Source organism: Solea solea, chromosome 2 (genome assembly GCF_958295425.1).
Source record: "Solea solea chromosome 2, fSolSol10.1, whole genome shotgun sequence".
Taxonomy (NCBI): domain Eukaryota; kingdom Metazoa; phylum Chordata; class Actinopteri; order Pleuronectiformes; family Soleidae; genus Solea; species Solea solea.
Genome location: NC_081135.1, coordinates 19,106,307 through 19,122,618, shown reverse-complemented (window position 1 = coordinate 19,122,618; position 16,312 = coordinate 19,106,307). Strand labels below are relative to the sequence as shown.

The window sequence follows — 16,312 nt, the reverse complement described above, 5'->3', positions numbered from 1 at the left end:
TCCCCCTCTTCCTCTCCTCTTTCTCTCTGTATCTCTGTTTTCCACCTTTCTCATTTTCACTCTCCTCCTCTTTTCTTTTCTAAGTCCATTTATCTCTCTGCTTGTCCCTGTCCCTGTCCCTGTCCCCCTCTCATTTCCCCTTTCCACAGCTTCTCTTTTCTGCCTCCGTGTGTCTCCCCCTCTCCGCCTTCACTCTGCCGTTTTGCTTTCTCTATCATATTTATGAAGAGCTCAAGCCTTATCTCTTTTTCAGCTGCAGGCTGTCTCACTTGAAAGAATTTCAAAAGCTTTGAAAGCAGGGTAGGTGGCGATGCAACGAGGAAAAGGATAAGAAAAAGGAGGTTGAGTGAAGAGAGATGGGATGTTAGCTGGACAGAGAAGTTTCTCCACTTTCCAGAGTTTGATGGGAGAGGGCGAGGGGGAGTCTGTAATAGCATGGGAAGTAGCTTACCAAGTAAGTTTTTTGGAAAAACATGCGTAGAGGCTCAGTGACTGTGTAAGCTTTTACTAACTAGTGAGGTTTGAAAGCCAATTAGTTATGAAGAGGGTGGACAGAGAGGAGAGTGTTTGTTTTACAGGTGTGATTCCCTCATTCACTCCTAAAAGCCTAATGCCTAAACACTAACTGGTGCAGTTGCTTGCTTTTCTGTGTCACTGCTTAACCAAGATTACAACAAAAGCTGGGTACACACACCAGAGACCTGGTCAACGCCTAATGATATTGCCACTTATTATCACTGTGTGTTGATTTTGATGGGTAGTGGCGTTCAGCTGTGAAGCAAAGTGGCTGCTCCTAATAAGTTTGATCTAATGACCAAATGGCTGTGACCATTTTCTTTTCTTGCACTGCATGAACACACCGTAGTCACGTATAGGTTTACCATCACAGGCACATCAGCACAGAGAAACCATGGCAACGCTGAGTTAATAAATAGCAGAACAAAAGAAGTGTTAGTGTGTATCCTTCACACTGCCTTTTGTGTGTGTGTGTGTGTGTGTGTGTGTGTGTGTGTGTGTGTGTGTGTGCGTGCGTGCGTGTGTGCGTGCGTGACGCTTACATGGGGCCTCCAGAGATTTGTCTGTGATGTCTTAGGTTACAAAAACCTTCTAGTTTTCATGCTGTCCCACCATTACAAATCCCAGTCATGGGTGTGTGTGTGTGTGTGTTTGTTTGTTGACATTTTCCCGGCATTCCCCTGAGAGAGGAGTCAGAGGAAGAGGGAAAAGTATTCCCACGTTCTCTCTAGAGATTTCAGATGTGCCATGATTGTTCCACTTTCTCCTCCCCCCCTTTTTCATTCACACTTGCAAACAATTTTCTCCCCTTTCTTTCTGCCCGCTGTATCTCCTTTTTTCTCATGGAATATTGTGTGCACTTTCGCTGATCCGTTCCCTCCTCTGTGACATGCTGGAAGCGCCTGTGCAGGGATTAGTCTCATAATTGATTAATCTGTCAGTTATTTTCTCGATTAATCAATTAGTTGTGTGGTCCATAAAATGTCAAAAAAAGGTTGATCATGTTTCCCAAACTTCAAAATAATGATGTTCTTAAATGTCTTCTTTTGTCCACAACCCAAAATTATTCAGTTTAAATTATTTATTTTTGAAACAAGGACATATTCACATTGAAGAAGAAAAAAAAAATCATAGCGATTTTTTAAATTATTTTAAATAACCACTTTTAATTTCTGTTAATCTGTTAATAATTGATTAATCATTGCAGCCCTTCTTCTGTCCACCTCCGAACTCTGCAGCCTCCTGTAACGTCTTACCATTTTGCAAGGATGAGGGGGAAGGTGGAAGGATTTTGAGTTTGCATGGAAACCAACGCGAAATTTGTTCCAGCTTATCACTCTATGCACCTGTGTTTAAATCTAGGGCTAGTCTAGTAATGAATACCAAATCACTGTTGTTGTTGTTTTTTGCAGTTTTTGTTTGTTTTTGCAAAAGTAACTGCCCTGACCTTTTCTCTCCACTGTGTGTCCTTTTCGAGCAGTTGCAGTCATGGTTGGGAACCTTCAACCCAGAGAGGGAGAGACGAAAGGTAATGGCCTGTGTGATCATCACATTCCTCAACACTCACACATACATGCACATACACACAGGCGTGAGGATTAGAGTGTGTGCAGGATTAGCATTTGCGGTCACGCTGTGTAGGTGTCAAACCCAACGGGGGAGAAATTTGCCCTCTTGACTCTCTTCATGTGAGTGTGCGTGAACGTGTCTATAAATATGGGCATGCATTTATGCATGTCTTCCTGACTTTACTGAATTAGCAGTGAAGAGAAGAGGGAAAAGATTAATTACAAGACTGACACTTTTAAACAGAGATCCAACTATATTACCATTAAGAAAATCCCTTATTTCATCAGCTTTGCTTGTTTACACTTGACAGAACAGAGCCGACATTGTTCTTCCCCAATGTGTGAAGTTTAGTTTGAATGCAGGTCTTTGGGAATCAGGTGTGTAATGTGTAGAACAGCAGGGTCTATGTCTGCCTTGACGTCAGGTAGACATTGATTCAGCTCTATGACTACTGTCATTTTCATGTCATTTCTGGGAAACACCACTGCCCCTATTCTAATTTTTTGTTTTTATACAGAAAGATGAGGCAGAATAAAAGTGAAGCATTGCCAACTTGAACAGGCTATATCAAAGGCAAAGGGGCTGGATTGACAGATTATGTGTCATAAGGTGTTGGAAAAATACAAAAATTATTTGGTGGGAAATTAGCTGCTACATTTTTCTAAATGTAGTTGGTGCAAAATTGCATTGTACTCCAAGCTCTTTGCACATTAATGGAGATGCAAAGTTTATGGCCAAAATTGCCAATAACTTGATTTTGATGCACCCTCAATGTTCACATTAAGCATGACACAATCATAAGGACCAGAAAAAAACTGCTTCATGTGATGAAACAACAAAAATGATGAGCTGGTGCTCAGTCATTTCACTTAATGAAAAGAAAGAGGAAAGAACAGTTAACAGTCCCAGCTGTACACATGTGCTTATGTAAATATTTTTAATGTCATGTCATCAACAACACTCATTCTGAGCTGCAATAACACTCATTCATTCACTCATTCTGAGCTCAGTGAAATCAAAGCTGCATTGACTGGATACAGGTTAGAAAAAATGTATTAACACTTGTCCAGTAGAGTGACAGGTGCATGTCACAACAGTCAGCCTTCACTGACCTGGTTAAATCTCAATTTGTGTCAATTAGAACTATAAACGCCTTTCAGCAGAGACGGCCCTGAAATGTAAGCAGTTACTGTATTTCTTTAGTATTATGTCTCCTCACGTTTTTCTGGAGGGAACTCTTGGAAGACCGATAAAATAGATTTAAAAGGGTTATCTTGGTCAGAAGCCAGCATTACATTCATGGTTGAACAAAAATATCTAATTGGTTGCATTTTTTCGCCGCTTTGAATGGATTCCTGGTTAAATGCTGGTTGTAAAGTATTTCCTATTTGAGATACTTTGAAAGCTTCTTGCCAAGTTATATCAGCTGCTCTGCTTATGGCTGCAGACATTGAAGTGTCCTCCAGCGAGACACTGAACCCTTACTTGCTCTCACATCAAGCATTGCTATGGAGACGCCAACTCATTAAAATTGATCATGGCGTCCTCCGCAAAGGTTGTAGCTACAGCAGCACGACTCCTGAAAAGTAAAACATCTGACGGCAGCAGCAGATCCCTCACTGTCCTGCTTTTAGTTTCCACCTCCTCCCTCTGCTCTGCTCCGCTCCGCTCCGCTCCACCCTGCAGGGTGAGGTGTGGAGGGCAGGTTAGGGTTAAGGTTATGTAGATGCTGCCCCTAAGTGGCAGATGTAATCACTGCACACTGAACTGGCGTAACCCTGAACAATGTCAGTAGTGGTTGCAACACACACACGCACACCATTCATGTGGGCTAATTGCTATGTGTAGCACAGAGTGTAAATAAGTCGGGAGCCGTTTTTGATCTCACTCTCCCTTTCCTCGTATTTTTCATATTATCTCCTCCCCAGGCGCTCCTCTTGCTTCCATCTGTTTGTCTCTTAGCCTTTCACTTCACACACTCTTTTTTTCCCCTTTTTCTTCTCTTTTCCTCTCTCTCCCTCCCTCTGTCGCTCGCTCTCGCACTCTTGTTCTTATACTCAGCATGAATAAAGCAGCGAGCCAGGTTCATGGACATGAATATTTAGGAGAGTTTATGCACGCGCTGTGATGCTTTAAAACAACAACAGCCTCCCTGATTGTGCCTGCCAAGTCAGCGAGTGCTGATTTGTGAGTGCGTTTGTGTGTGTGTGTGTGTGTGTGTGTGTGGGTGTGTGTGTGTGTGTGTGAAGGCGAGAAAAAGTGATTCCTGCTGGACCTCTGGCTGTGGTAATTTCCATTCACTCTGTCAAATCTCCCTCCTCCTGCGCCTCACATGTTCTCTGTTACTGTGTCAAAAACACATTCATGCACACATGCACATGCCTCATGTTCCGTGCTGACACTTGTCGTTTCCTCCGTTCACCGATCTTGATCTTTTTTTTCCTCTCGCTTTCGCTCTTTGACTAAGCCCGGCACTACACCCCACCCCCACCCCCACCCCCCTTCTATCCGTGTGTCTGTCTGACTGTGGTGATGACGTATCATAACTTGTGTTGACAGTTATTGGGGGCCATCAGTCACATGGTTGTGACACATCTGTGGTGTCTTGAATGATTTGTTTGTGGTCTTGCGTGAGTACACACTTACTGCGCATCACAAGACCTTGCAGCAGCACGGGTTGATTAGATATGTATATATGTATATTCTCAACCAACCCTTTTTTGTTTGGACTGGCCAAAGTGTCCTCACAGTGATGGTTTTAGGCTAAATTTCCTCCACACTATTATAGAATGACATGTACACACACACACACACACACACACATTTGCACAACTGCACACACAGCAGCTCAGTCCCGTCGGGTAGCAACAAAGCTGGCTGAGCAAACAGCGAGCTGCTTGTTCGTTATCTTCCCAGGGTGTTTGTTTACTGAGCCACACAAGCTTTGCCTTGACTCACAATGTGATGTGTCTGCTTATACAGTAGATGTGTGTGTGTGTGTGTGTGTTTTTTTACCTACACAACATCCTGTCTTGTTGAGCATCACATCTACACTTGTGTGTCCTCATTTGATTTTTCTATCTATGTCACCAACATTCCGAAGAACCAAAGCTGGAAGGACAGTTGTGTTTGTAAACAGCTCTTAAGAAAAACACTTATAGCTTGGATAAATCATATGTACCTTCTTTTTTTTTGGATGGACTCTGCAGCTACAGTTCTTCTCCTCTGTTTCCTTTTGGGCTTTGGGATTTAAATTTCCCTGAAAATAATATGGGATTCTAATGTAGCAATATTTGTAAGTATTATATAGTTTCAAAGTGAAAGTTACAAATTGTCAAATATGTATCAGTTGAATCACCATTGTGTCACATTAGTTGATGTGGAATTGTAGAATCATTCTCTGTGTATTTGGCTTGAAAATTGAAATTCAGAATCAGCAATTTTGTCAAAACAATAATACATACAATGATTTTATTTACCAATAATTTCATTGTACATAGATGTAGATGATTATCATGAGGAGAATATCCAGTGCCAAACATCTGTCCTTCCATCTTATACTGCTTAGATTTTGAGGATTGTGGGGGTAGCTGTTATCCTATAGAAAAACATTAAACTTCTTAAAAACTTCCTCATTTTTACCTTGATCCAAAATACTTTCCAAAGGTTTAATGTGACATTTATCGGGCAAACCTGATGGTGTTGTTTATAGAGTAGATTTTCAGTGAGATGAGGGTGAAGCTATCAAGGGTGAGTCCAGGTGTTTGTGGATGAGATAGGTCGCTCCCCATAACCATTTGTAATCTAGCATGCGTCATTAATGTTGGGACCGCTGTGCCCGCGGCAAATAATTACGGTTTCATTCCCCTCTGCTTCCAGAGCAGCGCAGGGGCCTCTGACACGGGAGGACTGTAATTAAAAACACGAGACTCTTCCTCCTTCTCCTCCTCCACTATTCCACATCCTGTCTCTTGCGAACTGAAATTCCTTACATGCCTGCCTCTACACCTCACCTAAATTTTGTCAGAGATTCCATGGCTCTGTGCATACTTTTGAACCCAATTTCTGGAAACATTTCATTTCCCCACAAAAACACACCCACAAATCTCCATCTTTCTCCGTGCAGCATCCCTCAGACTCCTGGCTCGCCCTTTTTCCCTGTTGACCTCAACGTGGTTCTCCCAATACACACATATTTAAACCCGCACACTTGAAATAGATCCAGTAGGTAGAGATTGACATGGTCATAGATGTCAGAACTTCCTATAATAATTGGCACAAATGTGTGTTTTCTCCTTGTGGTACAATACAGTTTAGCTAACCATGGTATGTTTTGATACAGTAAACCCTGATCCGGCTTGTAGTTCCACCATGAGGGTGTGTAGGCCAGATTATGACAGCGGCGCCAGCTACAGTACATAAATAGCATGACATCACACCTTATCATCATCCATGGATTACTGCTGCAAACTGATTTTTTTCAAAGATATTCTTTAAAAGAAACACGTCCTTCTCGCACATATATTGTATTTTCCCTTTCCCTTCCTGTTGCAGCTAGACAATGAAGGTTTTTTTGTCAACCAATCAATGGACTCGGATTTTAGACAATCAAAACAAAGAATCATGTAACTTTGGATCAACAAAAAGCTAAATATTGTGTGACGTAGCTGTAGAAACAAGGCTAAAAAAAGGTAGGACGGGACAGATTGGTCATTTTGATAACTTTCGCAATTTTTCCCAAACAAACTGAACATAACCAAACGTTACAGCTTGGTGGAAACTTTGCTTACTTATTAGGTCTAAGCAACCGGTTCCTGGTTGTTAAATTTGAAGCATCTCTTGTCACGTGATAACATCCATCCTGTATCCGTGTCATGGTGGAAACTTAGCTGTTGCATTCCATAGTCACCCAGCAGCGCACACGTACGCGCAAACACACACATACAGATACAATACCACCCGGGGTCTCTCGTGATTTTCATTTGAATTGTTTAAAATGCCTGTGTTAGAGCTTGCACGCCTCAGGGTCTTTCTGGTGAGTAATTAATTTCCAGCATGTGGGGGTAGAGACCAGAGCTGTAGGCCTGCCTCCTGGCTCCGGCTAAGTGTGTGTATCTGTGTGTGTGTGTCTGTGTGTGTGAGAGAGAGAGAGAGAGAGGGAGAGAAGGAAAGGCAGGCTTTGCGCTGGCTTGGCTAGTGCGTTCTAGCCTAAGGGAGGAGGGGGGGAAAAACAGCACAGCGCAGAAAATCGATCCAGGGCTCGCTCTTCTCAGCCTCTTCCGGACGCAAGAGTCCTCCTCTCAAGGGAATTAGATAACGGCTTGTAAAAGCTCTCCACAGCCAGCCAGCCTCTCCCCCTCCTCGACTTTTAGCTGCTGCCACATCTCTCTGTCTTCCTGCCCGACTGCCTGCCTTTCTGCTTGTCCACGAGATATTGAATTCATTCCTTTCACATTACGGAAAAGTATTGGCTTCCAGTTTAATTGGAATCCGCGTTTCTCCTCATAACTGTGTGGATATTGCATATTATCAGCAGGTTAATATTTCATTAGGTTTTAATTGGCCTTTGTTGTTTGCCTCAGTTCACTGATCCTCCTGTTAAGACACTGACTCTGTGTGTGTGTGTGTGTGTGTGAGTGTGTTTGACAGTGTTAATTTGACTTTTATTTTAACTACGGCCAGACCAGGTTTTCAGCTTCACATCAGAAATCCGCGCACATATTACTAACATGCCTAAAAATGTGGCCATTCATGTACACTGGGCATACGTACTGTAAACAAGTTGATTAAAATAACAAGAAAGGAAAAAATGAAGAGCAAGGATTTCTGTTTTGACAGTGAGGTGAAACTGAAACAAAAACCTAAAGTCAATTAAAATGCCAGGGTAATGTTGGTGGCAGGCATATCCTCACCAAAATGTGTGGCTTTCTTTAATAATGAAAACATGGTAGTATAGAGGTAGCCTCAGTGTTCGGTTTTTCCTCTCCTACAGGTTTCCTTGGCTGAGGAGATCAAGCCGTTGAAGTGGTATCCCTCTGTTTACCTGCTGGTGTCTATCTTTCCCCTCATCAACAGGTAAGACATGCAGACACACACCTGTATGGCACATAGAACTCAGAGCTTTTTGCATGTTGGCTTCACTCTGCATGTCTTATCTCCTCTCAACCCGTCACCCTCTGCCTTCCCCTCCTCGCTGCTCCGCTTTCCCCTTCCTCCTCTTGCTCTCTCTTATCTGAGCTCTCACAAAGCCGTGCGCTCGCTTTAGCAGCACAAACAGTAAAGGAGATTTTGTGTGTGTGTGTGTGTGTCTGTGTGTGTGTGTGTGTGTATTTGAGGTATGGAGCATTTTATTGGCTTTTTGCGAAAAGAGGGCCTCATCAACTGAGGTTTGGAGGAGAGTGGTCCAGTAAATGATAACCCCCGGTGCTGTTATACTCCTTCTTTCCTTCCCTTCCTCCCTCCCTCTCTCCCTCACTCTGTCCCTGTCCCTCTCTCTTTCATTTGCCACCATTCTCGCTCGCCTCCCTTCTTCCCTCCCCTTCCACACAGAACCAGTGTGATTGACAGGTCAGGGTTACCAAGTGATTAGCTGCAGCGGCTCTGCTTGTCGCCACTGCGATGTAGGCGGAGACACAGGTCAATTACAGGGTCAACGTCTTTCAAAGGCTCCGCTCAAACACTGCGCCCCCTCCCTCTGCACCTTCTCCCCCTTCGCCCTCTCCTCCTCCTCCTTCACCTCTCCATCCATTCCATTCCAGCCTCCCACCCCCCTCCACGTCGTGCTCGAACTGTCGACTGATGAAGATGACAAACTGCATCCTGCGCTAACCCCAAAACGCCCTCTCTTCCTTTCTTCCCTCCCTTTCCTCACTCCCCTGTGTCCTCCCTTCTCTCTGTACGTATCACTTTCTCTTCCTCTCCTCTTTTGTGTTCTAAGCATTCCCTCTATCCCTCTTACTTCCACTCGTCCTAATTTGGACTCTACGTCTTCCTCCTCCTGTGTCTTCATGTCACCCCCCCACCTCCTCCTCCTCCATCACTTTTCCTCTCCTCCGCCTCACGAAGCCCTTGCTCTCTCTCTCTCTCTCCCTCCCTCTCTTGAGCAAACAAGCACTCGCTGCTTGCTCCGCTCCGCTCTGCCTTTCTCCAGAGAGCGAACGAGGAGAAAACGGGAATGAATTGCTCTCTCGTCATCCTCCTCCACCACTGCCCCCCCCCCCCTTCCGCCTCCCTCGCTCAGCAGCGCTGGCTGTATACATCTCCGGCTCCTATTAATTTGTTAGCCTCCCCTCCTTCTTACCCCTTCCCCTACTCACTCACCTCCCTCCCTCCCTCCCACCGGCTCATATCCTACTCCGCCTCCTCCTCCCCTCTCTCTCTCATCTCTCCCTCCTTTCCTCCCCTCTGCTGAGTGCTGGAGTGTGTAAAGTGTTTGTCACGGTGCCGTGCCGATGTCTCTCTGCTATGCCGTGTAGAAGCAGTAGACAGACTTTAGTGTGTTTTGCTGTGTGTGTGTGTGTGTGTGTGTAGGTGGGTGGTTGGCTTTGTGTCAAGGCGAATGTGCTGTCACTGGTTGTTGCAGTGTGTGTGTGTGTGCGCACGCACACTTGTTTGTCCGCCTCAACTTGTGTGTTTTTACATGACTGTCTATGAGCATTCTAGTGTGTGTGCATGTGCGTGTGCGTGTGCATGTGCGTGCGTGTGTGTGTGTCTGAGTGGGGGATTATTTCTATCTGAGCTCCAAAGCCTCCTAAACAGGGCTTAGAGAGACGGCCCAGGGCAGCAGCTAAAGCCGCTGGGTAGGGTCTCTCTCTCTCTCTCGCTCTCTGTCTCTCTCTCTCTCTCACCCACCCCCTAACATGCTCTGCATCCCTCTTCCTTCTCTGCAATCTCTCTCTCTCTCTCTTTCCCTCTCCACCATTTCTCCCTGCCGTGATCCATTGCGTTAATACACAGACACTCCCACACACACACACTTGTTCTGGCCTTCATCTGTTACCACACACACGCGTGCGCACAGACAGTCACGCCACACACGCCACACTCAATTTTAATCTGTTCCAAATGCACACTGGTAAATGTGTTAATTCGACACCAGCTGTTGTGAATTGAAATGGGAAAGCGCTCCTACTTTTCCTTGACGCGCTCTTACATACACGCATGGACGAGTCATTATACACCGTTTTACCCCCCCCACACACACACACACACACACACACGCACGCACACTCTTTTACTTTCCCTCATTTGGCAGCACAAACGTAGCACCAGGCACTCGCACTCAAGCACTTCTATGTCCTCCCTCTTCTCCGTTTTCTGTTACTCCTTATTTTTCTGCCACTCTCCCCTCTGTGAGCAAATGTGTGTGTGTGTGTGTGTGTGTGTGTAACCACTGCCCGGGCACGACTAGAGTTTTCACAGTCTGCTTCTCACATCGCCTCCCTTGTGTGCTTTATGGTGTGGGTGTGTGTTTGTTTACAAGGCTTGTCTAGATTCCTACTGTGCGTGCTTGTACGCCTGTTTGCATAAATAAACCCTCTCCTCGGAACCTCACTGCTGATTTCTGTGGCTTGATGAGCAAGTGCTCCTCCTGGACAGACTGCTCGTCTTTTACAATGACTTTTTTGCTCTCTGTTAACACCCTTCCTCTCTATGACACACAAGCAGGGAAAACGGCCGTCCTCATTTAGGGTCCTTTTTTTCTCCTCTTCTTCAAGGCTTTGTGTGAAAAACCCTGTAAAGGGAGACGCAAGGCAGGGGGAGTGCTAGTTGCCTGTGAGCAATCAGTGCAAGGAGGTACATCAGCATGGATAGAGTGGCCCCAGCGACGGGACTTGAACCAGTGATGTGTCTGTAACCTTGAGTTCACCCTGTCGCTCCAGGAGAAAGCTTGCATCCTCCTAGTTATTCTTGGGTTCCCTTGATACTGCTTGTGGGTTTTGTGGTGTGTATAGGCCTATACGTGCTTGAAGGGGATTTTTGTATGGGCTCCCTACAGTGTCTAAGCCCCCCCCGCCTTTCTCTGGAGGAGATCTGATTTCCCTGCTTCAGGCAAGCAGGGAGAACAACACAGCGTGTGCATGTGTCTGTGTGCTTCAGTGCCTGTCTGCACTTTCTGTGTGTGTGTGTGTGTGTGTGTGTGTGTGTGTGTGTGTGTGTGTGCGTGTGTGCGAGCGTGCGCACTCACGCCCGCAAACCACGGCCAGGCAGACCTTCCCCATCTCCGCTCTGCACTTTGAAGAACGAGTGAGGAAATCTCAGAGCAGCAGTTATTATTCATCCCTCAAAGAGAACAGGGAGGAGGCGGAGGAAGGGTGGGCGGGAAGGAGGGATGGATGGAGGGAGGAGGAAAGAGAGAGCCAAACAGGAGGGATGAAGGAGGGGTGGGAAGGGGGGATACATTAACTCTTATCTCGCTGTGTTTGGCGTTGCGTATCCCCGGATGCGCTCTTTCTCTCACTGTCTTCTTCTCCTTCGCTTGCCCCTGCTTTCTCCTTTCTTTCCACACTCCCTTCCTTCCGTTCCTCGCCTCTCTGAATATCTTGCATTCAGCGCACATGGATGTGCGTTTGTGCCTCCGTGTGTGTAGGCTGGTGTGTGGTTTGTACTGTATGCCCTAATATCTCCTGTGGTGTGTTTTGGTTACTTGAACAAGTGAGCTCCTCACATGCTGAAGGCAGTTTGCGAGGTTCCAACTCTCACCTTTGCTTGTCTGCAAGCCTTTTTTAAAATGGATCTTTCTCTTCAGAGACAATTTACTCTATGAGAGTGACAGCATTGGCCTGTGTTCTAAAATAAGTTTTGAACTTGATATAGCTTAGAGGTTTGGTTTTTTTTTTCTCCTCAAAGTTTGGAGGCAAACGTGGAGGTTGCCAAGCAAAGTTAGGATTATTTAAATTTGAAAATAATTTTAAAGCCTTGCCGATTAGCACATAGAAAATTCATAGCATACTTGGTCTGAGTTAATTAATCAGTTAATGTGTCTGTGTTGTGGGATGCCGTGTACTGTTGTGTACCGTGACCATGTTTACTTGTGTAATAATAGCTTAAAGGGGGACATCAAGTTGTGGGTAGGCCTGGTGTTTGGTACTATAGGAAGAGTTGTGTATTTCATGGCCAAGTTGCAACTGGTCCTGATGTCACTGTAAGAATGTGTGCTCACATTTTGAAGCCTCCATAATCGTGATGTGGACAGAGCAAGACAGAGAGTTCATTGGCGTCACCTGCAACCAGGCTCCTTTAATCGTAACATTGTGTGATATTGAAGAAGATCCAAAACTAGCGATTGAGACCATGAGAACATTAGGTCCTTGGGAAAATGTTTACTGATGTTATAAATCAAATGAGAAGTAGAAGCCCATTTTCCATTCAAATGGACTTCTTTTTCAATCAGTGGAATTGCCCCCCCTGGTGGCTATTCAATATACGTTCACTTCCGCATTGGCATCCTCGGCAGAAGCAGCATACTACATCCACGTTTTATTTATGGTCTATGGTCATGGCTGATTTTGTAGCAAGAGTTGTTAATGTTTGCTTTTGTCTGATGCACAAAATCTGGTACCAGGGAGGACAGTTTTGTCCTCCAAGAGCCCTGTTTGGACAGTGTAGTGCTTGAGCTTAACGCAAAATATGATTTGCTTGGCTGCACCTGTGTTGGAATATATGCACAACATGACAACTTGAGCGTTTCTCAACTTTGACTGCACACAGTGTGAGCAAAGTGATGCAATGTAACCACAGCAGAGTTTGGCAACGCTTTGCGCCATCCCATTCAAAGTAAATGGGTAGAGTTTCGGGTGATGCCTCCCCACTATACATGTGAGTTATGGGAGGTCTCACTAATGGTCTCCTCTGTATGTGTGGCCTCCATAACATTTGGTGGAATTGTGGCCATACATATTTTGTGTGCCCATGTGTGTGCGTCTTTGTATCTCAGGCAGCTACTGGTGTGTAATTGAAGACCATGAGCCTCGCTGCCATTCGTCTCCCATTGAGCAGCAGAGACGCTCCACCATTAATCCCTGTTTAGCGAGACAGAGCGCTGGCCTACAGGGCTGCGTGAAGCACACACAGAGCAGACACACACTCACCAAGGCTATACACAGACACAGACATACACACACTGAGGCCCTCCATTCATTGCTGTGGTGCACATCCACAAATAAATCATACTACATGCATATGCAGATATATATATATATATATATATATAGACACAGTAAATTCTTAAATACAAACATTAACACATATCTACAAATATTAACACACATTTGGCAACTGTATATATAGATCCATACGTCATACATTAGACACAAATATGAAACATCTACTACGCAGACTACGCAGATATACAAACTACATACAGGCACTTATAGTCATACACATACACGTGTTTGTAGCCATGTGGTATGTATAATCCCAAACGGCAAAGGAGACACTAGATAACCTCCATCGCACATACTTGGGCACGTGCACACATTCACAGGCACAGGCACATGCACACTCTCTCTCTCTCTCATACACACACTCTCACACACACACACCCCGTTCCCCCTCTCCCTGCTCTTTCAGGCACGTCTTTAAATATTCATCACTCTGGCTGCTCTGAGAGTGCCGTAAACGCTGCCTCACACTCCAGGGAATCGCTAAAGCCTACTCTATCATCTGCTCTCCCTCCTTCCCTCTCTCTCTCTCTCTCTCTCTTTCTCTCTCTCTCTTTCCCTCTTGCACTGTTGTGCTCTCTCACTCAGACCCACACACGCAATTCTAGCCAGAGCCACTCACTCAGATAAACTCACAGGCGCAAACCACTCGAAGGCACAGCCAGTAGCATTGCTCTCTGAACACAGAGACACACACCAGCGCATGAACCAGACACTGGGAACCATGCCTGGCAATATGCATGCACCAGATTTAGTGCGTGTGTGTATTTTAGGTGTGTGTGGTGTGTTTACTGGCTGCTCCCAGCACCGAGGGGTTGAGTGGTGTTGTGTTCCAGGAAACAGGATGTCTCTTTGTTTGGGTTTTATTCTGTTGGTGAACGTTAGCCGCTTCAGTCCCCAGGGTTTGTGTGTGCCTCTTTGTTCGTCGGTGTCTGTGCGTGTGCAAGCACCCGTGCAGGTGTGCTTCTGCACATATGTGTGTTTTTTTTCTGACCAGTTTGTGAAATTTAGTCAGTCAAGAATTGTTTGGCCAAAGATCGCTCTGGTTTTGGGCAATAAAATGTGTGTATGTGTGTCGGGGGGGGGGGGTCATTACAAGCAAAGTAGAGTATGTCACAGTTGGAAACTCATGCACACAATGCAAACCATGGTTTATTTAGATCTTGATATGCAGTGGAAAGAACATTCACATGTCCCTGTCCATAGAGAACACCATATTCCTGCAGATGGGTCACAAACATAAGAGCTTTGTGCACATTAGATTGGCTCATCAGTCGTCACATGTTGTCACTGAACAATAAAAGTCCTGTCTGCTGTCTTTGGCGCAGTAAGGCCAATCACACAACTAGGCAAGTGAAAATAAAAAATCTTGTGGGACAAACTTATATCCATCCATCCATTTTCTACCACTTTATCCGCCACATGAGGGTCATGGGAGGCTCTGTGCCAATCTCAGCTGACATAGGGTGACAACAAACCTATATAAACTTCATTCCACAGAGTTTGTCTGTCTGTCTGTTTGTGTTTCCACACTTGCCAATATGACCAACAGAGGCCGACAGAGGCTTGTTGTGTGAATGGTGTGAAGTCTGCCATCTCTGATTGCCTTGTTATATCTTTGAAAATTGCAAAGATCTGTTTCAGCTTTGAGGGATTTGGATTGAATTAGTGGATTTTACTTTGTTAGCAAGCATCAAAACCTTAGAGATGTTTGTCCATTGTGGGCTATTGTAATATATGGTGGTCCAAAATGTCTGCTACTGTACAGTGACTGGGCCATGTGGGTGGTGTAGTGGTTAGCACTCTTGCCTTTGCAGCAAGAAAACCCGGGTTCGAGCCCCGTATGGAACAAGGGCCATTCTGCATGGAGTTTGCATGTTCCCCCCCGCGTTTTTTCTCCAGCTTCCTCCCACAGTCCAAAAACATGCAATATGGGGATTAGGTCAATTGTTCACTCTAAATTGACCATAGGTGTGAATGTGAGAGTGAATGGTTGTTTGTCTCTATGTGGCCCTGCGATGGACTGGCGAATTGTCCAGGATGTGACCGTGCCTATCATCGCAACCTTAAAGCGGTAGAAAATGTCTCCATAATGCACCATAGTTGCAGTGGCTTTATCATCATGCATGCAAGGTATCCTTAGCTTCAATGTCTTTTCAATATTTTGTAGGCAGCAAAACATTTGAGAGAAATGTTTTAAAAGTTGTGAAGCTCACCCTGGTCTCACATTGAATCAAGGGATTACACTCGAATTGGCAGAATTATCCCCTTTAGTCCGAGAAAAGTTCAGATTTACTGTCAGCAGCGACACAGTGGCAGAAGCCAGGCAGTCAGACCGAGAGACAGGGGAAAGCGCGATCAGGGTCAAGATGACTTTTCTGTCTGTCTGCGCTCCACCCTCGGGAGGGAGTTCTCATCGTGGCTGTTTCAGTGTGTTTTCTCCTCCAGCTGTCAGGATGTGCAGAGCGACAATTAGAGGCAGACGTAAAGGGGGAAGTCTGATGGAGGCAGGAGTGAAGTTGAGGGTTGGCAAGTGGTAGAAACTGGCAAGGTGGGATATTGGAAAAGATGGGGAAAGAGGCAGTGGTTGAGGAATACTGTCTGTCCCTCTGGAGGGTGAGGGAGAGACAGGCTGAAAGAGTGACTGACAGCATGATAGATGAAAGAGCTGAATAAGTGAGCAAGGCTTGGAGACACTGTGTGAGTACTAATGATTGACTGCATGCTTACAGGTGGCAGCACAGTTGGACTTAAAGCTACAGTTGCCTCTAAGTACATCTGAGCTTGAATGTTGTTGACCAATTGCTCCTGAGTTTACACGGTGCACAATATCATCTCTGTTGTCCAACACCAGTCAGTCAACTGTGACACACACACACCAACACGCACACACACATAAGCTCAGTCAGGCATTGCCCGCAGCTACATTCTCCTTCCCACCACTGCCTCCCTCATTTATCTTTCATTAGCCCAGCGCACACAGGAGAACCAGCCCCCCCTCCTCCACCACAGGCCTTTCCATCTCGCTCTCTCTCTTTCCCCGTTCTCTCTATCTAACCTCCCCG

At 45.4% G+C, this 16,312-nt stretch overlaps 1 protein-coding gene across 4 annotated transcripts in view; it reads left to right on the top strand.

Annotated features, from left to right (window-relative positions):
- si:dkey-100n23.5 overlaps nucleotides 1-16,312 on the top strand; it is a 51,983-nt gene that overhangs the window by 18,398 nt on the left and 17,273 nt on the right. For all 4 annotated transcript variants that reach the window (XM_058621713.1, XM_058621722.1, XM_058621731.1 and 1 more), the window contains 2 exons: nucleotides 1,997-2,044; nucleotides 8,078-8,160. In XM_058621713.1, the coding sequence (XP_058477696.1) occupies nucleotides 1,997-2,044; nucleotides 8,078-8,160 (131 nt within the window). The remainder of the gene's footprint in view (nucleotides 1-1,996; nucleotides 2,045-8,077; nucleotides 8,161-16,312) is intronic.